Below are 22,979 nucleotides of genomic sequence, written 5' to 3' on the forward strand. Positions count from 1 at the left end.
TAAATGAAGACGATAGGGAAGAGGTCAGTCATAGGGATGGGAGAGTCCGGGTCGGGGGGGGCGTGTCCCCCTGTCAAGTGCCACCAGCTGCAGGCCCCAGCTGTGGGGCAGTGATTAGTAAGATAACTGTTGGCAGCAGCCTGGCATCTCTGGTGTACGGAAAGGAAAGGGGCGCCAGGGGGCAGGTGTGACAAAGCCCAGTGCTGAGCTTGGGGTGGAGGGCGCTATGGAGCTGGGGACCCTGCATTCCCCAGCTCACCTCAGCTCGCATGAGCCCTCCAGCCTTGGGCCTCTTTTCCGGCTAAATCTCCAAAGGATCCCAGTTTCTGCCAAGAAATTCCCAGTTTCCTCACTTCTTCCCTCCAGGGACACACTTAATGAATCAGCTCATTGGCCACCTGCGACCTGAGCCCCATCCCCGACTGCCCCACCCCCACCCCAGTCTCTCCAAACCCCGCCAGAGCTCAGCCGGTCAAGGAGCCCGGAGACAATTTCCCTTCTTTTTCATTCTTATTATCTGCATTAGCTGGCTCCAAGGAGTCTGAGGAGAGGAAAGGGAGGGGGGCAGAGGGTCTAAGTATAAGCCAGTGAAAAGATGGGGGAACAGGGACCCACCCACATGACCAAACGTTTGCAAAGCCTCTTGTTTTATTAGTGGGCAAAGAGGCTGAGGGTGGGAGGAAGCTAAGTTTGGAGAGAGGATTGGAAAGGATTGGGAGAAGCAAGGTCCTCTTCAAGGGTTCTGCACTCTCTGAGCCCCACCCCCCATCAGAGGGTTCCGGCACGAGAGCCTCCCACGAAGGTGGGCGGGTGGGAGTGGGGCTGGTGCTGGTCCAGGAAGAAGAAACTGCTGCACCTCCTCACTGTACAGTCACCTCCAGGCAACGACTCCCCTTCTTCTTGCAGCTCAGCTTGCCATTCCCACCACCCCCAGGGCCCTGGATGACCTTGACAGCCAAGCTGCTCTCCTTGAACCTCAATGAGAACCTGGAGGGGGAACAGACAGAAAGACAAAGCTAGTGCCCTCATCCCCTCACCCCTACTCCTGTATTTGCATGGTGGCTTCCCCTCCCCTTCTTGAGGCAAGGACATCCCCCCACCAGCCCCCTATGTCAGAAGACTCAAGGCCGCAGAGAACTTGGGTGGCCCTGACCTGACACAGTACGCTTCACTTTCTGACAGGACAAATCTTCCTGGTCACAATGACCGCCAGCTTGGTCATCTGCCCCAAGCCGTCCCTCGCCCCCAGCTCATGGCCTTACTCCTCAGTCACGGTGACTGGAAGCTGCCTCTGCGTGGCATCCAGCACAGCCCGGTACATTTTGGTCAGCAGTTCAATCACATGCTTGCTGACCAGCAGGAAGTCCCCCTTGGAGCCCACTGATGATATCTTAGGAAGGAGAGAAACAGCAGGGAAGGGATTCGTTTTTTTCTCCTCAGGAGCAGCCTGGGAGATATCAAAGGCCCAGAGTGAGAGGTCTGCTCTCCATGGCCTCCAGCTCGCCCCAGCCCTGTGATGCCCACCACCTTCTCCAGTCTGGGGCCCTGCCCCCACCCAGCTCTGATACCTCATTCAGATGCAAGCTAAAAAGCCCATCCTTGAAGCTGGTGACTGACACCCCGGCCACACTGTTTAGTGCGACGACAGTCTTGGCCCGGGAATTCTTGGTGTCTGAGATAATCACATGCCCCTTGGTCAGAAGGAGAATTCGAGAGGAAGTCTAGGGACAGAACAGGAAAGGGTGAGGAAGGGTTGCGATGCGTCCCCACCCTTCCAGCTACCAGCCGAGGCTCTGGATCAGGCTGGGGAAGGAGTTCAGGATATGGGCCTTCACCTTGCCATTGCCACGGTTGACCTTCATCACAGTCTCAGCCACCAGAACAGGCCCTTCCTCCCCGCCCTTCAGCTTCTGTAGCTTGGGGTTTCCTTGCAGCCCAACGTAGTCACCGTGGAATGGAATAGGGACACTGAGGACACACAGGAGGTACGCAGTGGAGATAAGGTCCTTACCTCCGACCTCCAAGGTCCTTGTACATCCCCCCACTGAGTTCCCATCTTGGTCCTCATGTGTTCCATCCCCCATCCTCCGCCGTACCCTGTGTCTCAGCGGTTCTCAGAGCATGGTCCAGGACCGACGTCAGCATCCCCTAGGACCTTGTTAGAAAGGCAAATTCTTTGGCCCCACCCCAGACCTCCTAACTCAGAAACTCTGAGGAGGGCATGCAGCAACCTGGCTGTTACCCAGCCTGCCAGGTGATCCTGAGGCACACTGAAGTTTGAGAACCACAGCTCTGTTCCACCTGGGGAATCTTCTCTTTGCTATTGATGAAACTGCACAGGGTCTGGGAGGCACTCACCTCTGGGGGTATGAAGCCTTCTTGCCCTTGAACAGTTCGCTGGCACAGAGCTTCTCCCTTAGGACCTCTACCTGCTTCGGGGACAGCTGATCCCGGAATTTCTTGCACTGTGACAGGGGAGGGGAAGGAGGACACTTCAGAGAGGGCAGGGGCTGGAGGAGCATTGGGGAGGGGAAGGGGGACTGAGGGATGCTGGGGGAGGGGGATGGAAACAGTCAAATACAAGCCCCAGGAGGGCTGTGTGCCCAGCGCACAGCACAAGGCCTAGTCCCAGACAGGTGCTCAAAAGTATTTCCTGAGTAGAAGAACTCTGTGCTAAATGAAATAAGCTAGACAAAAGGACACATGTGGCATGAGTTCACTTACATGAGGTACCTAGAATAGTTAAATTCATAGAGATAGAAAGTAGATCATACTTTCTGGGGGCTGGGGGACAGAGGAATGGGGAGTTATTGCTTAATGTGTACAGAGTTTCAGTTTGGGATGATGAACAATAGTATGGAGACAGATGGCGGTGATGGTTGCACAACAATGCGAATGTGCTTAATGCCACTGAACTGTTTACTTAAAAATAGTTAAAATGGTAAATTTTATGTATTACCACAATAAAAAAAAAAATTTAAGTGGAAGAGGGAGGCAGAAGAGGAAAATCAGGAGGAGGAGAAAAAAAAAAAAAAAAGACAGATGAGAGAGGAGTTGCCTGAGCACCAGGAGAGGCTGCCCAGGCCCCGCTCACCTTCCATTGGTAGAAGAGCTTCTGAAGCTCGTGGTTAGCTGTGTTGAAGTACTTGTAAGGGGCAGCTGGCCACCTTCTGTCCAAGACATTGGTAGACGGCAAATCGTTCTTCAGCCCCAGTAGGAATTTCCGTGCCTGGGTTGGGAGCAGGGGAGTTGGGAGTGGGATGATGAGAAGACCTCCTGACAGGCAAACTGGCACCCAGATCCCACCACTTTAAGGGAAAAGGCCACCCACAGGGAGAAGCAACAAGTGGAGCTGAGGAGATGGAAGGGAGTCCCCTCCTGGTCTCTTTCAGTGTGAATGTAGACTTGAGGTTGGGCAGTAAGAGCGTGAACGGGAGATGGAGGGGAGAGAAGGAGTAGTTCCAAGCAGATACCTTCTACCCAGGGTAGTGAGGTGGGAGGAGCAATATGAAAACTGGCCTTAATATTTTGCTTCTGTAGCTTCCTATTCTCGAGGCTCATAATTGCCTACGGATGGCTGCCCCACTGTCTGTGTTGGGGCTATTGGACAGGTACCAAATCTTCCCTCCTCTCTGCTCAGTCAAGCCCAACACCTCAACCTGGCATTCAAAGTCCTCTACTTAGAGCCCAACCTCATGTCACAGGATCCCCTGCATTATCTTATCCTGGCACACCAACCAGACTGGACTCCCTGACTTGCCCTCTGCCCAGCCCATTCATTATCACTCTGTGCCTTAGCTCATGCTGCTCTCAGCTCAACTCTGCCAACCCAGATTCTACCTATCCTTTGAGATGCAGCTCAAAGCCCTTCCAGATTCCCTGGGCCAGTGGTGTCTCTCCTTTCTTTGAAGCCCCATAGCACTTTGTCTATACATTTGTTTTTGTACTACTGTTATTTGCATGGAAATCTCCCTCTTCTACAGGGTGAGTCTTTGGGAGTCAGGATGCTAGGTCCTGAGTTTTTTCACAATTCAACATCATTGAGCATCTGTTCTGTGCCTGGCACTGTTCTAGGTATGGAGACACAGCAGTGAACAGAGTAAACAAAGTCTCTTCTCACCGAGTTTACATTCTACTGTGGGTGGAGAAGGAGACAGCCCACAAGCAAATAAACATAGACTGTAGCTTCCAATAATTATATACGCTATGATGCAAAAAAAGCAGAACTGAGACAGGAATGAGTGGTAGCATATTCCAGACAAGAAGCCAGTGTGACTGGCCTAAATTGAGCAAGAGAAGAAAAGATCAGAGAGTAGGTTAGCCAAGGAGAGATCATGAAGGGCCTTGTAGGCTGTGGTAAGGACATTTGGCTTTATGTGGAGTGAAATGGAACATCTTTAGAGGGTCTTAGGGGAAGAGTGACATAATCTGACTTAAGGTTTTACTTTTTAAAATGTAATACAACTTATTTTCTTATTTTGAAATTTTTAAAATTTGAGTGAAAGTTGAAACAACATTGCAATGAACATCTGAATAACATATACTTCTCACCTAAATTCACCAGCTGATAATGTTAACATCTTACCCTATCTTTGTGCTCTTTCTAACACACGCACACATAAATACAAATGCATGTAAGTATATAAATACACGCATATGTACAAATCTTGGCTACTATAGCATCCTAAAGTAGGTTACAGTTATCATGACATTTTCCTCTAAAGCTTAAGCACGCATTGCCCAAGAACCAGGATATTTTCCTACACAATCATAATTCTATCACCATACCTAAGAAAATTAACATTAATTGGACACACTCACCCAACAGTAATGTATATGCAAATCTCTTCTAATGTCCTTTATAAACTTTAAATATGTACTCTTTGACTGTGTTTTTATTTCTTCTGATCCAGGATCCAATCAAGTTTCACCCGTGGCATCTGACTGTTTAGTCTCCCCCAATCTAGGACAAGGACTCTTTAAGTCTTTATATCTCAGGGAGCACCTAGCACCCTGTTTATTTATGGGATAGAATTACTGAAGGTATAGAAAATGACTTGACCTTGAACACTTCCAAATTTTTGGAATTTTTGTGAAAACTTTTTGCTGAGATATTAGGTTAAAAAACTAAAATAGAAAAAGGCAGAACACACAGTATATTGCTGTAACTCTCCAGGAACTATCCAAGCTCTTTGTATCTTCCACTACAAAGATCTAGTGGGCTTGGTCTAACCACCCTGGAGTCCCCAGTCCTTGGCCTGGTTTGATTTAATTCAATAAACATTCCTTAGCATGTCCCATAATCCCCCATGTTCCAATTGATGTGGAGATTCTGAGGTTTTTCTTTTTTGTTTGTTTTTTTTATATCTAGAAAGTTCTGCTTTTCCCTATGCAGCCCTCCTGCCTGCAGGTCTACCCAGAGCCATGGATGCCTGGGTTGCCCAGGCCTCTGTGAGTGTGTTGGGAGTGGTGAGGCAGGAAGGAGAGGGGAACAGTCGTAGGTGGTGGTTAAAACTAGAGTCAAATAGCTTGTATCCCAGCTCTACCACATACCAGCTATGGAACGCCTACAAGTTATTCAACCTCTCTGGGCCTTGGTTTTTACCAATAAAATGGGGGAAAGAGTTTATTTTATTTTTAAAAAACATATACTTTGAATAACAATTTTCTGGGCATGTTTAACTAACCTAGGTAAGAAAACCATGGTGCTGTTTAATTGTAACTAGATTGATATAAGATTGGACCAATACTTGATGTGTACAATTTTAGTATATAGGGTTTTGTGCTTTTAAAAAAAAAAAAGTTTGGTTCTTCCCTGGTGGTGCAGTGGTTAAGAATCTGCCTGCAAATACAGGTGACAAGGGTTCGATCCCTGGTCCGGGAAGATCCCACATGCCGCGGAGCAACTAAGCCCGTGCACCACAACTACTGAGCCTGCCACTAGAGCCCGCGAGCCACAACTACTGAGCCCACGTGCCACAACTACTGAAGCCCGCGTGCCTAGAGCCCGTGCTCCGCAACAAGAGAAGCCCTCGCAATGAGAAGCCCGCGCACTGCAACGAAGAGTAGCCCCTGCTCGCCACAACTAGAGAAAAGCCCATGCGCAGCAACGAAGACCCAAAGCGGCCAAAAAAAAAAAAAAAAAAAAAAGTTCAATTAATTAATTAATTATAAAATAAAATGAGGGAAATATAAAGGCCTACCTCAGAGGGTTGTTGAAAGCATTAGAGTTAATGCATGTAAAGGGCTTAGCACATAGTAAGTGAGTTATATATAGGCAAGGCAATGGCAAAATATGGACTAGTCAGAAACACTAGGGCAATCAATGCCCTGTGGTCCCCTACACGCAGACTTCCACAGTGGGTTTGATTTATTGAAATACTGGTTTAAAGGCAACAGTTCCTGTGGTGACATTCAGCAGATGCCTGATGATATACAGGTGAAAGAGAAGGTAGACTAGAGGTCATTCAGGAGATAAGAGCAAAATCAGATTACAGGTCTCAGGTGTGCAGCAAGAGAGCACGTACTCTGGTAAGGCAGACACCCTGGAGCCTGCATGAGGAGAGCCCAGGCAATGGAAGAGGCCTAGGACAATGGAGCTTCCCCGGGGAGGGGGAGGAGGACACAGTGAAGACTCAGGGAGGTGGGGAAGAGGCCCAGAGCCCCCATTCCTCAGCTTAGCCAAGGGAATAGAGAGGAGCTCCAATGCATCTCGTGTCTTTACGAGCAAAGTCAGTAACAGTCCTAACAACCGTCAAAAATCAAATCAGGGGCTTCCCTGGTGGGGCAGTGGTTGAGAATCTGCTTGCCAATGCAGGGGACACGGGTTCGAGCCCCGGTCTGGGAAGATCCCACATGCCGCGGAGCAACTAGGCCCGTGAGCCACAACTACTGAGCCTGCGCGTCTGGAGCCTGTGCTCCGCAACGGGAGAAGCCACGACAGTGAGAGGCTCGTGCACTGCGATGAAGAGTGGCCCCCACTCGCCGCAACTGGAGAAAGCCCTCGCACAGAAATGAAGACCCAACACAGCCAAAAATAAATAAATAAATAAATTTATAAAAAAAAAAATCAAATCAGCTGAGGTCTGTTCTAATTCACTCCAGCCCTCAGTCCAAGATCTCCTGCTCTTCTCTCTGGTCTTTCCCAAGGTTTCACTGGAGTGCTGCTCTCCCCCATCTGGTTTCCCTCCAACACTTCTCAGAAGCACTACTGCTATCGGATATATGTCTCTGGAAATCACCCCTCTCTGTCCCTGTTTTCCTCTCACTGGAAACTGTCCATAGTTTGAACATCCAGGCCTGCTCTTGGCTTCTTCCTGCCCACTCTGACCCGAGTCCTCCAGAATTAAGGTCCTTCCTGAGATTCAGTTTCAGCCTGGCCTGCTACAGTGTCAGAAGAGATAGAAGGAAGATATGATTCCGCCATCTTCACCCCCAACCCTAAAATGAATCTCGGGAGGTTGGGTTACTTAACCCTATGTGTGTCCTCTCTCTGCTCTTCAGTGAGGCTCAGCCTCTTCAACTGCTGTTAACCACCCAGCCCCAGTCTCTTCTCCAGCCTACTCACCACGGACTAGTTGGTGGGTGTGCTGGGACCCCTTCCTGCCACAAGGTTGCCTGCAGAGTCTATTCATGCCAAAATGTGCTCTGATTCTGCCCCTAGGCCCCTCGGCGCTGGGGCCCTCCCCGTGCAGGCTGCTGCCCCATTCCCTCTGCTCCCAGGGTTTAAGTACATCAGATAGAGGAGGCTCTTGGGGAAAAGCTTTGAGTCACCTCCTCTCAAACCCCACATACTTCCTCTTCCCAACCTGTCCCTCCCTCCTCAATGCCCCGTTTCCACCCTCAATCCCCACCACTTACTATGCTCTTGTAGATGAAATCTGACAAGGTGAGGGCAGCCTCTGACCGGAAGTACTTTCGATAATTCTTGCGGGCCTGGCAGGGACATACAAGAAAAGGGCCAAAGTAAAGATAGAGAGTTATACCTGGAAGATAGAAGACAGGCCTAGAAGAGGTTCTACTATTTTTTAACCACACAAAGAACCGAGTAAGATAAAGAGCTGAGACTATAGCTGGAGGGAGAGAGTAAAGTCAGACAAGCTGGCGATCAGGAGGACACTCAAAGCAGAAGGCAGAGCTCTGCTGCTAAGTCAGAAACACACCCAAGCATATATTCAGATCTCCCCAAGATGCATCCACACTCCCAGACACACACAGAGCAGACCCAGAAACACACCAAGACACAGACATACCATCACACAGAGATGTGTCCTGGGTGCGGGCAGGACCTTCTCTCTGCTACTCTTCCCCACCAGCAGCAGCTGGCATGACCAGGAGGAGCCATGTGAGGGGAGGAAACCCCTCTCCCTTCCCCATTACCTTCCAACCTCTCACAAAAGCCTGGATCAACAATGCTGATGCCTTCATCTTCCCATAGCGTTTCTTTTGCTATAGAAAACAGTGGGCCTGTTAGAAAAACTCCACCTCCTGAACCACCTCTCCACTTCCCACTCTCCTATTAGAGTAAGGGGGATAGGACTTTGGGGATAACAGGTACCATGTTGCCCCGAAACCAAGAGGAAATGAGGATCTGACTCTTGCGCATCAGTTGGTAGTGGACGCGGCAGCGCCAGCCTCGGTACGTCTTCTGTATGAGTGTGGCCAGCTGGTGGATTCGTAGGCGCCTCTGATCTTCCAGGTAGAAAAGCTGTGGAGAGGTGGAAGGGGGGCACAGAGAGGCTCACCTAGGGGAACCCCATGGCACCCAAAGGCTTCCCAGCCAGTGTTTTATTCAATCGTTCTTTAGTCCTCTTATTCATTTATGCATTCATTCATTTAATAAGCAGCTACTGAGCTCTGACTCTTTAGCAGGCATTGTGCTAGGACTTGGAAACTCAGACACCCTGACTCTCAAGGAGTCCTGCTTCAGGCAGAGGCGCTCAGACCAGCAATGCAAGCACACCTAATTCCAGGGCTCAGGGCAGGCAGGGCAGGGACCCAAGAACTCAGTTCCCAGGGATAAAGTCCCTGCAGAGAGGAGACTTCCTCATCCACTATCCATTCCAGGTTCTAGAAGCTCCCGTCGCCCAGCCTCTCACTCAGGTGGGCTCTCCAACTCTTCCACCTTCCAGCCCCACCAAACACAAGTGCACCCTCCAACTCACAGTCTTGGGGCTTCTGATGAAGATCTTTGTCTTCCCAAAGGCCACCTCCTCTGAGGACACACTCAGCTCCCCCAGGACCTTCTCGACCCCCTCCCTACAGGAGCAGGTGGGGAAAGCTGCCAAAGGGCATCCCAGGGGAGGGTCCTCTCCCACCTTTCCTCTACCCCCTTTCACCCCAGAAGAAGAGTTCAGGGTTCGAACAGACTTCAGAGCCTCTGAAAAGTGATCATTCAATTCATTTCCCCGAGAATCCCTTCACCGAGCTTCAGCGATACACATGGCACCACCTGGTCTCTTCCCCCACAGAGGTTCCCTGCACTGCCCTTCCCTTCTCCCCAGTCTCCCACTGAGTCTTACCGGTCTCCACCGTCCCAGCGAAGCCAAGTGCTCCGGCTCAGCAATCGGTACCTTTCCAGGAAGGACCCGTAGGCCTGGCGGTAGGCATAGCCTGCTCGTCGCACCCGCACATTCTCCAGCAGCCCCAGGTACCGAGCTTGGATGGCCACCAGCTCCGAGGAGAACTCACCTCGCTGCTGATGCTCATTGGGCTTTATACACCTGGTGGGAGGTGAGGCAAGGCCCGGGCTACAGGGCCTTCACCCTTGCCAGTGTCACCCATCCTGGTCTCTACACCTCTGTTCTGTACACATTCCCGTTAGCTGAAAATTTTCAGAGGAAGCAGACACACTGGCCTTCCCAGTTTCACTCACTATAGCATGGTCCCTACTTGACCATGACGCTCTCCCCCTTACAGGACTCTCAGCTCCTCAGCTGGCTCTGTTTTTCATGAGGAAAAGGGATCTGGTATCCTATTCCAGAGACAGCCACCCCCCCGCCCCCGCACAGACATGTTCTACCATGCATGGACCCTGCAAGTGTCATCACAAATGCACCATGTTCCCCTATGTGCCCAGCATGTCACCTGATGTAGTTGGGTCTCTTCGAATACAGGTTCTTCATGAGGATGGCCACAGAACCCTTGAACTGGACCCCAGCAGTTGGGGGGCGTTTGAGAGATGCCTGCTTTGGATCACCCTCAGGAAACAAGGACCGAAGGAGGGGGTGCTGGGCCTTCCACATGGCCTGGGACAAGTCCCGGAAGAGTAGGTCGTTATTCTTGTCGATGAAGCTGTTCACGTTGTAGGTCACCTGTACAGGAACAGCACTTGATCTGGAGAGTCCACCACATTGTCTGTCGTGCGCGTGGCCCTCCCAGTCTCACTGCGAAGTGTTCCTGGTTCTCACCTCCCCCCAGTGCCTCCCCCATTGCCTTCAGCCTGTGCCCAGGCCCTAGTCTTCACCCTCCAGCCCCGCGACATCACCTTGCCCGCATAGTGGCAGATGCGGAAGCAGCTGAGGCCCATGCTGTGGTCATACTGGTGCTGGGCGTTCTGGGTGACTTTGCTCTCATAGTGATCATGCTTGGAGAAGACCTGGTTCAGCTTTGCTAGGAAGGTGGAGTCACTGACCATCCCAGGCCGCAGGCACTCCTCGTCCAGCATGGCCAGGATGCCTCGTTGATTCTGGCCAGGGGAACAAGATCAGACCAACCTATACCTGGTCCTTCAAGACATCCACATCCTCACTGCCGCCCCTCTGCCCCCTCATCCTTTGCCCTCTTTACCATCCTTATCAAGTGGGGTGGGGAGGAGGGGAGAGAGAGACAGGGGAAAGGTGTTCAGGCAGTCTGGAGGGGGAGGTCCCAGAGATGAGAGAAGGATAACTTACGTGCTCAATGAGGTTACAGATAATGCCATTATCAAAGTAGTCCACCTTCACCCACGGTATGCCCTGGCAAGGGGAGATGACAAATTACATGGAGCAGGTCCAAGACAAGTCTCCAATGGTCTCACCAGAACCAGGCCCCTTTTCACCCACCTGACAAAGGACCATCAGAAAGCCCTATAGTTCAGAGGGGTCCTTGGTGTGGTTTCTATCACATCCTCATCCCTCCAAGGTTGATGGAGAATTTGTGGGGTGGGTGGGCAGACGTGTGGGAGGACCCAGAGCAGTTGTGAGAGAGGGTGAGACAGTGCAGAAAGCCATGTAGGTGCTGCAGGTTGGAGAAGGAAGTGGAATATGTTGGGTGAAGACTGGGATAGGGATTACCCCACTGTGGGAGTGGGAAGGGTCCTTGAGTATGAAGAAGAGCAAATGGCCATACTGTTCTGGCAACAAGCTATGGAACCAAAGCACATAGGTGAGTTTATCATCAAACAACAAAGCTAATTTGATACATCTTCAAAGACCTTCATCAGTGAGTCCCAAACTCAAGTGTGCCTCACAATCACCTGGAGGGCTTGTTAAAATACAGATTGCTGGGCCCCACCCCCAGGTTCTGATTCAGCAGGTCTGGGATAGGGCCTGGGAATTTGTCTTTCCAACATGTTCCCAGGGGATACTGCTGCTGCTGGTCCAGGACCACACTTTCAGAACCACTGATCTACATGATACTTTGGGGCTGTATAATGTTTTTTAAAAAGCAAGAATGGTATAGAAGCAGAAGACCCATAAGAACATGCACCTCTAATTTAGAGATTTGCTGGGTATCAGGCCTATAGACAGAAGAGCTCCGGACCAGCCAAGTGCCAGACCTCCCAGGCTCAGGCCATTCCCAGGTGTGGTTGGGGAACACGAGCCTTTCTCTTCCTCCTCCCTCACAGGTCTTTAGGGAATGCAGAGTGGAATTAAGTAAAGTTGCCCGTCCACTTCATCCCCAAAATACCTCCCCCAACTGGTTAAATGAACAATCCTATGCAGCTGTAGAAAAGCATCTTTACGTACTGATACAGAAAGGTCTCTTGTCAACTGGTGAAAGAACAGAGTGTATTCATTGCCACTTGAATAAATTTTGAGGGAAAATATATTTACAGATTTTTTTGATTACACATAAAAGACCTCTGGAAGGAGGCCGACTTCAGTTGCCTCTAGATGCAGGGGGGAGAACTAGGAGGCTGGGATGGGGTGGGAGGGAGACCTTTCTTTATATACATTTTTAAGCTTTTTGAATCTTGAAGCATGGGAATGTATATCTATTTGATAATTTAAATTTTTAAAGTAAAAACATACAAAACCAAAAAAACTTTTAGTTGTGACCACATTGCCTGAAATTCTGCCACAGCAGGTTCCTGAGAGCTCACAAGGAACATCCCTGGGAGGGTTTTGATGAGTGAGATTCAGCCATTCACACTTTGGAGTGAATTAGCTCAATCAGAGAGCTTTTCTAACACTTGGCCATAGAAAACGGGGGCGGTTTTCGCTGGCCAGGGGAAGGAGTGTGGAAACTTTGAGCCACGGGGCATTTCTGGTGAGGAAGTCTGGGTGCTACAAGAGGGGTGGCAACATCAGTCCAGCCCAGAGGAGACAAAAGATTCTGAGACGTCAGAGAAGGGCACCGAAAGGGATGTGGTAGGGTGCCAAGCCCAGGAGAAATGCCCCTTCTAAATTCGGCTCACAGCCTGCCCTGGGCCAAGCACAGCTGTCACTTCACTCTTGTCAGGTCTCTCCCCCACCCCTACCCACCCAGACACCCTTCCATCAATCTGCCCCCTTCCTCTCCTGGCCTGGAGGGCAGGATGGGGAACTGGGGGGGGAAAACAGAGAATTAGGGCTTCTTGGTAATGCTGGAATATTCAGCTGTGCAAGGGAGACTTTTTGTCCTTAGTGTTCTCGTCTGGGGACAATTGAGAGGAAGCTGTGATGAAGGAGAAAGATCTGGCATACGCCTAGAAGTCATCTGAGAGAGGGCAAGCAGGAAGTCCTCGTTTACCTCTCTCTTATATTCCTCTTGCTCCTCTTTCAGCGTTATCTCTATGAACACCTGCTGTAGCTTCTCATTGCAGTAGTTGATCACAAATTGCTCAAAGCTATTATCCTGTGGTGGGTACACAGGTTAGAGAGTGAGACCAGCTCAGCCCAAGACCCTTCCTCCGTCTCAGCCCTACCTCCCCTCTCTCACACCCTCCTTGAGCCTGCCGCTGCTAACCCTCAGGAAGCAGGGTGCTGAGGTTGCTGAAGCTCTCTCACCTCTAATATTTCAAAGCCATAGATATCCAGGACCCCCATGACCTTCCTTTTCTCCCCAGTGCCCACCTGAAGAGGAGGAAAAGATAAGTCTGAGGACCGGCCTGCTACACAGCAGGCCAGGCCCCTCTGGGATGGATGTGAGTAAAGCAGGAAGCAAACAGAACTTGGGTGAGCTTGACCAAGCTGGAAAGGAATTGGTGTAATTTTACTCTCCCTCTTCCTCTATATGCTGAAGGACAAGCAAAGAGGGAGGAAAGGAGGAAAAGGAAGATGTAATAGATTCCAGGAAAATGCTCTCATGGTACAAAGTAGAAAGACGTTAAAATCTTCTAGGGAAAATAACCATCCCTTATATTTGTAGAGCATTTTACAAAAAATCCTATGATCTTATTTCATTAATCCATCTATCCCTATAAGGTGTGATTATTCCCATTCTACAGATGAAAAAAAATCGAACTTCAAAAGAGCTAAGCATTTACCCAAATCTGGATTCAAATCCTATATTACCCTGCTGCCTTCTGGTAACAGATTCTAAATTGATGGCACTTTCAGATACGAATTTTTAAATAATAGCTCTATTTTGACCTGATTTGCACACCATAAAATTTACCCTTTAAAAGTATACAATTCAGTGGGATTTTTTTTTTTTTTAGTATATTCAAAAGGTATACAACCATCACCACTAAATTCCAGAGCATTTTCGTCATCCCCAGGTGAAATCTTATACGTGTAACCCATTAGCAGTCACTCCCTATTCCCCTGGCAACCACTGATCTACTTCCCATCCCGATGGATTGCTTACTCTGGACATTTCATATAAATGGAATCATACAAAATGTGACCTTTTGTGTCTGGCTTCGTTCACTCAACATGTTTCCAAGGTTCATCCACATTGAGCATGTATCAGCACTTCATGCTTTTTAATGGCCAAATAATATCCCACTGTATGGATATACCACATTTTGTTTATCCATTCATTAGTTGATGTACACTGGGGTTGTTTCCACTTCTTGGCTATTATGAATAATGCCTCTGTGAACATTTATGCACAGGTTTTTATGTGGACATCTGCTTTCAGTTCTTTTGGATATGTACTTAGGAGTAGAATTGCTGGGTTATATGGTAACCACGTACACAATTTCATCTGATCCTCACTAAATCCTGTGAAACAAGTAGGCATTAGTGTGTCTCATTTCCCAAATCAGGAAACTGAGGTTCAGAATCTTTGTGAAACTGAAAGACCACACAGTTGGTAAGTAGGGAACCCAAATAGATGAACTCAAAAAAACAGAGATGTTTCCAAAACACTACATTATCATAAATAAATAAATACACCCTATCCTCCTTACTCTGTTCATCTCAGAACCCAAGGCATGGGGCGGGCAGAGGAGAGTGCTGAGGGAGGAGGGCAGTCTCTCACCTTGATACTCTCATTGATTCGATTCACTAGCCAGTTGAAAAGGCGGCTGTAGACGTTCTTAGCCAGAGCATCCCGAGCGTACTGAGCCTGCGGGGCAGTGCCAACTGGTTAGTGTGGCAGCCACAGAACAGACTCAAAACTCAGCCTCCTCCCACAGGGCCCCTCACCTGAACGACATTCAGTGCAGTGACCACTTTTTCTTTGGCCGTTTCCATGGTCCTTGAGCACAAAGCTCTCTCTAGTTCCGCTGAATTCAAACCCACCATTTCCCCAATCTCTTGAATACCTGGAGTGATGAGGAAATACAACATGGCCTGAGAGAGGGCTTGCTCCCAGGGGAGGGAGGGAGGGCTGAAAAGTGAAACTGCTGAGAGCCTGCTGTTCCTGGGTCTTACTGGGAAAGTCCTTACAGCCAATCCAGAACATAGCTCTGGAGGGATCTCTGGGGAGGAGGAGGAAAGGGAGATCTTGACACTTTGCATGCATTATCTCCTTTAATATGAGAATCTCCTGAAATGAGTGTAATTGTCCCCATTTCTGCAAAGAATCCACTGAGACTCAGAGAGGTCCCAGAACCTAGGTCTACCGAACATCAAAACCTCATTCCAATATGCCTCACAGGGAGTTCTGAATGAGCATGTTTGGGGAAGAACTCCTGAGCGGGCAGAGGGGGACTGAATCAGAGGGAGGTCTATTGTGCTGGAGATGGTGGAAGAACAGAAATTGTAGCAGGAGGTTCAGGGAGCTGGTTGGGTGCAGACCTTTCCCATCACGGATGCCACTTGCTGGTACTCCATTGGCCTGGAACTCGTCTGCCAGTTCCACATTCCCCAGCTTCAACACCAGGGCCACCACCTCTAGGACTTGCCGAATCTCCTCCTTGGAGAACCCAATCACAGTCATCGCACTCTTGGAGAGAAAGGAGAAGTCCGAAGCTGAACTGCGGTGCCAGTCCAACGCTTCCCTTCTCAAAGCCAGAGCCTGGGCTCAGGGCATGGCCTAATGGCCCATCCCAGGTACGCACCTGGAGGGCCTTGAAGTTGGCAGTGTCGTCCATGCCATTCACCCTGGATGCCCCCGGGTTCAGGTAGGCATAGCCATTTGTGTCCCGTTCAAGCTTCAGGGCCTCTGGGAGGGCCAGCATGAGGGAAAAGGGTCAGTACACATGCTTTCTGGAGTCCTCCAGCCTTGACCCTCACGGTCCTTGTCCTAGGTTGGTTCATTCATTTATTCAAGGAGTCATTTTTGTTTTAGGTTCTTCCCCTGCCTCTTTTGTTTTTGGATCGCTAATTCCTGTGATGATAGACTACATTTTTAAGTGGTATTTAGGGTTTGGGTGTTCATAATTGTTGAAGTTTTCCCCAACTTTTATGAAAGAAAAGCCTCATTCTACTCTTTTCCCCACCCTCAGGGTTCCAAACAATAAAAACAAACAAGAAACCTCTCTGTCCTGCTCAGTTCTCAATGGTTCTGGGAGGATGAAGGTGAGGAAAGAAGGGTGAGCACACATCTCCCACCCACCCCCAGCCTCAAGGCCTCGCCCTAGGCCCAGGTTGGCGCACCCACTATTTGTTCACAAAGCACCAACCAAGTGACAGATACTATGTTCCCCAATCCTGACTCCCTTCTGGAAGGTTTTCTCTGCGTGTAGCTGAGCCAAATGGCCCTCTTGTGTTCCCCCATTGTGCATCTCTACCCCAGACCACATCACATGGGCTGGGCTTTGGGTTTTTTTCTGTCCCTCCTACCAATGAACAACTTGTGAGTTGGGACTGTGTTTTTCATCTTCATATTCTGTGTGCCTGGCCGGCATGCAGGAACTTTTTTCTTTTTAATAAATGAATCAAGGGAATGGTCAAAGCCGTTCACCTGAGATGGGAAGGAATGGGTTAATCATGGAGCTTGAAGGGTATCAGTTATCTGTTATCCAAATGATCTGAGAATCAGGGAGTGACCCTCAAACTAGAGTTTAATGGCAGTTTCCCCTGAGACACAAATTTTGAAACAAGAGCCTGCTAAAGAGGGGTGTCTGGAAGGAGAATGAGTCAGAAAGGCCCTGGGATGATGACACCAGGGAGGGAGGCCCCACCCAGACTCAACTTAAATCAGTGAGTGAAAATCAGCCAGAGCACAACTCTAGTACCTATGATTCAGACAAACGGAATACAATCAAGACAATTAAGCCAGGAGGGAGGATAAGACCTGTGGGGGCTCTTGAACCATAGAGATCTCCAGGAGGGGGAAAGGAGATAGGCACAAGTCCAGCATAGAATAACCAGAAACCAAAGGGACAGGTTCTTGGGGGCTAGACACCCACAGTGCCCACAGTTAGAGGGGGGATTGAGAGGGGAAACTCTGGCAGGGCTTTAAGTCCCATCAGACCCTGCAGTAATGCCCATCCAGAGCCACCTCAGGCCCATCCAGCATCCAGGCTGAGATGGTCTCTTCCCCAAGACAAGGTAAGGTGCTCCATGCCTTCTGCCCCTCTAGCCAGCTACAGAGCCTACTGGCACTGATCACACTGTATTGCGATGTAGCTCTTCATGCATCTGCCATTCCTAGAAGACTATAAGTTCTTTGAGGACAAGGTCTCTTACTCATCTCTGTATCCCTAGAAGCTAGCACAATGTTCAAGCATAGTAGGTGTTCAAGAGATGTTTGATGAATGATTGAATGGAACCTCCACAGAACTATCTAAGAAGAGAAAATCAAGGACAAGGTCCTGGGCAAGGCAGATGTAGACCCAGGACAACTTCAACTAGAGCTCATTGAAAGTTCTTGAACACTTGTAACATCCTGCCTGCTTTCCTGCTGAGCTATGGATAAAGTCCCTTAAATTGAAGATAGGAGAGATGGTAGATGGAAATAAGTGTTCCATTTTTGAAGCCAGCTTGGGGAAAGAGGAATCCAGACAAGACAGAGAAATAAGAGCAGTGAAGAGGTAAGAAGGCTTATTCCTAGCAATAAAACCCCAGAAAAGGAAGAGAACACAAAGGTCAAGGGATTTGTTCCCAACAATGGGTGGATGAGATTCAGGGTGGGGACTGCCCTGAGATTCAAGGGAAGAGGGCTACAGGGATCCAGAGGGGCCCAGGGGTTCTGGGCATTGAATGGAGGCTAGGGATGTTCTGCCACGTGTCGGGGGCAGGCACATACTCAGCAGCTGTGGATCTGCTCCAGCCAGTAGCTGATAGAAGATGTGGAAGTTCCTTTCTCCTTCAAGGTGCTTCACCACGCGGGATTTCTCAAGCAGATCTGGCAGAGAATTTGAAAATAATGTTCTGAGGACCTGGGAGGTACTGCAGCTTCCCTCTAATTCTGCCCTCATCCCTAGTGTTCCTAGTGGTTGGGAAGCCTGGTAGTCTAACATTCCTCCTTCCTACAGCAGCAGATTAGCCAAAAGGAACACCGTGGGGCAGGTGGGACAGGTGGTAAGCGGGATGGGGAGACACATACAGTTTGTGATGACACCACCAAGGGGGGATCCCTTGAAGTCAAACTCAACATCCATGTATTTTCCCTTCAGAGACCAGAGAGAGAGAGAGAGAGAGAGAGACTTGGCTTCCTCCTCTTCTCGCCACCCTGTCCAGGAGGGAGCTGTGCCTTGTTCCTCCCTCTCAAGGCCCCACACCCTTTCGTCCCAGTCCGGGGAGATGTTCACTCACAAATCGAGAGGAGTTGTTGTTGCGAATGGTCTTGGCATTGCCAAAAGCTGTGGAGATGAGGGGAGGGGGAATACGATGGCTGAGGGGAGAAGAGGGACTCCAGAGCAGGGGAAGGGGGAAGGCCCTCCAGCCATGAGGCCGATCTCAGGTTCCTCAGGCTGAGCGAGAACAGCGATTTGGGGAACACTGGGGATGGTAGGGTGGGGTGGGGGTGGAGAGGGCAGAGACTGGACTTCTCACCCTCCAGCACTGGATTTGACTGAAGCAGTTGCTCCTTCACAGAGTTCACCCGTTCCCCTTCCCCACAGACAGCCGCCACGTAAGTCATCACTAGCTTACTAGCCTCTGCAAGAGAAACCCTCACGTGGATCCCCCACCTATGCCCTTAACCTCCCTCATCCCAGCACCTCATACCACTCAGTCAGAAAAAGCCGGGGAGGAATTTCAGGGGGTGGGGGCAGAACTGGGCCTGGCTTGGAAAGAGACAAGGGGTATTTCCAGCAGTGACTCCATGGCTTCCCCCCCGGCGCCTCACCTGTCTTGCCAGCTCCACTCTCACCCGTGATGAGGATACACTGGTCTTGGTCCTGGTCCCTCAGTGACTGGTACGCCACATTTGCCAGTGCATAGCTTGCGGGGAGGAAGTGGGTGGTGACTAGTGTGGGACCAGTCCAGGACAACATCTTTCACTCGACCCCCAACCCCCAGACTCATTCGCCCTCCCCACTTGGACCAGACCAAGGCAAGTGACAGGCCTAGGAAGGGGCCTCCAGAGGGCCAAGGGAGGAAGGCAGCTGGAGAACCTCCTTCGGGAGGAAGGATAGAGGAAATTAGGATGTGTCGTCATAGCGAGCTGGGGCCCTGTCACCTTTCCTCGGTCCCTCTACTCACATATGGGGCTTCAGCTCGTAGAAGGTATAGTCACGGTATTTGGCAATGAACTCTGGGCCATAGATGGGCAGCTGTTGGTAGGGATTCACTGAGACCAACACGTTCCCAATGTAGGTCTGGTGCCAGGGAAGATGAAGGGAATGAGAGAGGGTGGGGTTTAGGGGGAGGCACGTGAACTCTCTGGCCACACGGCCACAGGCAGGGGCACCCGTAAGCACTCACATAAATCTCCCCCTTTTCATAGCGCAGTTGGAGGTTCTTGATCAGAGACTCCTGCTCCAGGGGTTCCAGGAGCACAAGGTCCTCCACCCCAATGCACCCTTCCAGGAGAGTCATGTCCAGAGGAGCAACTGATCCTGGGATCAGTCTGTTGATGTCTGCTCAGCTTTAGAGGCCAGTAACTGTTTGAGGGGAGGAAGGCAGAAGGACCTAAGAGAGCTTTCCCCTCCCCTAGTCCTGGCCCTAGAGAGAGCCCCCAACCTGGGAGAGGCCTCTGGACCAGCCCAAGCTAACAGTGGAGGCTGCAGAAACTCTTGGTGGGAGGCGAGGGAATCCTCTGCTTCCTGAATTAGGGTTGGTGGGGGTGGGACAGGACCACCAGGGTAAAGAAGGCACCCAGTAGGCAGCAGCTGGGGGAGCGTCCTTGTACTTGCAGGGGAGAGGGCTGGGGAGGAAAGGGTAAGCAAACTTCATGCCACAGCACCGAGAGCTCCCTCCCTCCTGCACTGAGGCTGCGGCCAGGGTCCAGACTCCCTGACTCTTTGTCACCAGTTCTCCTTCTCAACTCCCCGCCTCTCACGGCCCCCGTTTCGGTCACCCAGCACACCCATACCCCTTTGAAAAATTGTGCCAATGTCTTTCCTCCCCTCTCATTGCTACAGTGAGATTCATTTTTTAAATGGGGACTGGAAGAGGTGATGAGCTCAAGGACAGAGACAGGAGTTCCTCCGTAAAAGGCTGGAATACCCCAAAGAAAATGAAAATGAGGTTTGTTTCCCCAACAAGCAAGTAGCTGTCAGGACCTCTGGATGTGCCTACACGTCTGTCCCTATTTTTCCATGTCCAGCTTCTACACCCATGACCATAAGCTTCTGGCATGGACTTTGCCCCAGAGGGACACACCTAGCTTTTTAGTAGCTGGTGGGAATGGGCAAGGAAAAGCAGCGTCAGAGGGGCAGGGAACACCGTGCGGCTCGGCCTCCATGCAGTAGGCACGTGGCAGGTGCTCCCCAGAGTGGAAGCCCAGCCCTCCTCAGCCTTTCCTGGGGGACTGAGTAGGCAGGGCGACCTGGTGCAGGACAGGACTATTACAATGGTCAATGCCACTCCCTAACAGGAATAAAAGAGCCACATCCTCCTGTCCTGCATTGCTGAAACTGAGTGGGGGAAGGGAGGGAAGCAGGAAGGGAAGGTGGGGCAAGAAAGGGGCACAGGCTGCCTTCTCCCTTCACTCTGCCTCACCCAAGCTTCGGGAAAAGGGAGCACCTGTAACTTCCTGTAAAGTCACAAAGGAGGGAGCAATGAGAATACTGATTATAGCAACCTTTAGCAATCAGGTAGTATGTACTAGGGGCTAGGCAGGCTCTAAACACTTTACATACACTAATTCACTTGATGCTTACAATATCCCCATGAAGTAGATACTATTAACATCCCACATTTTCTAGGTTAAAAAAAAAAGTTAAGATTTTAAATAACTTGGCAGGGAAGGGCGAGAAGTAGAAGCGGGGCTGGGCTTTAGATTTGAAAGGAATGGGAATAAGATTGGTTTGGCTTCTTCTTTGGCTTTAGATTTGAAAGGAATGGGAATAAGATTGGTTGGAGGTGGGGAAGAGGGAAAAAAAGCAGCCCCCACATGGGGCACCCAAAGATGTGAAAAGAGGAGTAGAGGCAGGTTAAGGCAGGACTCACCAACACTGGAACTAGGATGCAACTTCAGTGTCTCTTGGAGAATGGTGGATGAAATCCCGGTTTGACAGGAAGGGGGCATAGGAGTCCCAGGCCCCAAGGCTGGAGAGGTGCCCTCGTTAATGGGAGCTGTCCATGGTGTCAGGGAAGACAGGAAATATTCGACCCTCCTCTTCCCAGTGTCCACGATTCTGACCTTCCTCTGTGCAGCCTCCTCCAGCCAGGGCTCCCTGTGCCAGTCAAGCCAGGCGAGCCCTGAGATGGCTGCTCCGCACAAAGTCCGAGGCTGTTCCTGCTGAGGGTGTGGCTCGCTTAACCCTTCACAGGCCTGCAGCCCCAAACGGAGACACTCAGTCGCATGAGAAAGCCCCTCTAGGTAGGAAGGGGTATCTGGCTGGCCTTAGCTGAGGGGTTCAAGCAGAGTTCTTGCTCCATTGCCCCCCAGATTTGGAAATGAGGGCAGAAGGAGCAGACTTTATAGCCAAGGAAAAGCTTTTTCCAAAAGGCAGGAATATTGTCAAAGAGGAAGTTAGGCTGGGGTGTCTTCTGACCAAAGAAGTAGTACCTCCCTCAAACCTACCCTTCCTATCTTGTTGGGAGCCAGGGGGTATTGACGATATTACTGTGAAGAACTAAGCAGACAAAATTCCCAAATTTCTCTCCACTTCCCTCCCCCCATGAATCAGACCCCATCGTACAGGTCCAAAGATTAAAGTTATTGATAACACCTGACATTTCATTCATTCAGTGAACTCCCACCTGTGTGTCACCTCATTGAATCACACCACCCTGTGAGGTAGGCAGTGAAGACTCACTCCATTAAAAAGGAAAATTAGAGACAAACACCGAGGCTCAGAGAGGTTACACAATGTGCCCCTAGTTCCACAGACAGCACATGGCAGAACCAGGAACAGAAAAATGCAGCTTCCTGACCCCAAGTTGGCCACAGGTTCCAGCCCAAGTCCTGGTATTTCTCATTTTATTCCTTCTTCTGTGCTAGAATACCGAATAAGACCCTGGGATGCTCTTTCCTGGGCACTATCTCAGCTGGAAATAACTGCCTCCAGTGGACAAGAAGCCTTAAAATCCTATTTCCCAGGGTACCCCCTCATCCACCCAGGAAAATTCCTAAACAGCAGGCTCCCTATGCCCACCATCCTCCCTCCCAGGCATGCACAAAGAGCAAATTAGGTAATTACAAACACTTAGCTGAAGATAGAGACTTGATTCTCCAACTCCCAGCCACAGCTGCTTGGTTCAAGGTCCAAACTCTACTGCTCTCACAGAAGCATAAGCCTGGCCCATCAGCAATTCCATTACCAACCTGCCCTTACATAAATTATTGATCTACTAAATATATATGTATTTGAAGGGGGTAAAAAGCAAGAGGTGAGAGAGAGAGAAAGCTGAGTGGAAGTGACATCAGAACATAATCCCATGTACAGGGAGAGCAGTATCACAGCAGAGGCAGAAATGACTAAAGACCCCCTATTTTGCAGTGGAGGAAACATACTTAGAGTGAGAAACCATTTTCCCAGGATCACACCGCTGCAAACCTGGCAGAGCCAGGACCAGAACACAGGTCTCCTGTTCTCCAGGCCAGGAATCTGCAGCTGTCTACAACTGAGGTTCATTTGTGTCCATCCACAGACTCATTTATCGAGTGCCTACTATGTGCTCACATGACAGAAGTGACTCTAAAATGAGATGGCAACCTCAGGCTTAGAAACAATGGCATGAACATCACAGCTAGGGTGACCAATCATCATGGTTTGTCTGGGACCTGAGATGAGTTTTCTGGACATGGGTATTTGAGTGCTAAAACCAGGAAAGTTCTGGGCAAACGGGGATGAGTGGGTCATTCTAAATTAACAAGGTACAAAATACACATCCAACTCAGCTGGG

The 22,979-nt window shown here is 50.0% G+C and overlaps 1 protein-coding gene across 1 annotated transcript; it reads right to left on the reverse strand.

Annotated features, from left to right (window-relative positions):
- Nucleotides 1–860: 860 nt before the first annotated feature.
- On the reverse strand, nucleotides 861–22,560 carry MYO1A (myosin IA; the record flags this gene model as incomplete). The annotated part of the gene is made up of 27 exons (XM_082350937.1): nucleotides 19,389–22,560; nucleotides 19,167–19,282; nucleotides 18,811–18,905; nucleotides 18,516–18,620; nucleotides 18,276–18,322; nucleotides 18,067–18,130; nucleotides 17,767–17,865; nucleotides 15,635–15,738; nucleotides 15,372–15,519; nucleotides 14,778–14,896; nucleotides 14,611–14,697; nucleotides 13,191–13,256; nucleotides 12,934–13,038; nucleotides 10,893–10,955; nucleotides 10,487–10,687; nucleotides 10,087–10,313; nucleotides 9,522–9,722; nucleotides 9,165–9,258; nucleotides 8,558–8,707; nucleotides 8,380–8,448; nucleotides 7,861–7,935; nucleotides 3,095–3,229; nucleotides 2,359–2,465; nucleotides 1,836–1,968; nucleotides 1,569–1,721; nucleotides 1,263–1,390; nucleotides 861–987 (listed from the first exon to the last, which is right to left on the reverse strand). Exons 1-27 carry the CDS (start codon nucleotides 19,500–19,502, stop codon nucleotides 861–863), a joined length of 3,132 nt encoding a protein of 1,043 aa, XP_082207063.1. The 5' UTR covers nucleotides 19,503–22,560.
- Between the last annotated feature and the right edge of the window lie 419 nt (nucleotides 22,561–22,979).

The sequence above is a fragment of the Balaenoptera borealis genome, assembly GCF_965194805.1.
Source record: "Balaenoptera borealis genome assembly, chromosome: 13".
In the NCBI taxonomy this organism is placed as follows: domain Eukaryota; kingdom Metazoa; phylum Chordata; class Mammalia; order Artiodactyla; family Balaenopteridae; genus Balaenoptera; species Balaenoptera borealis.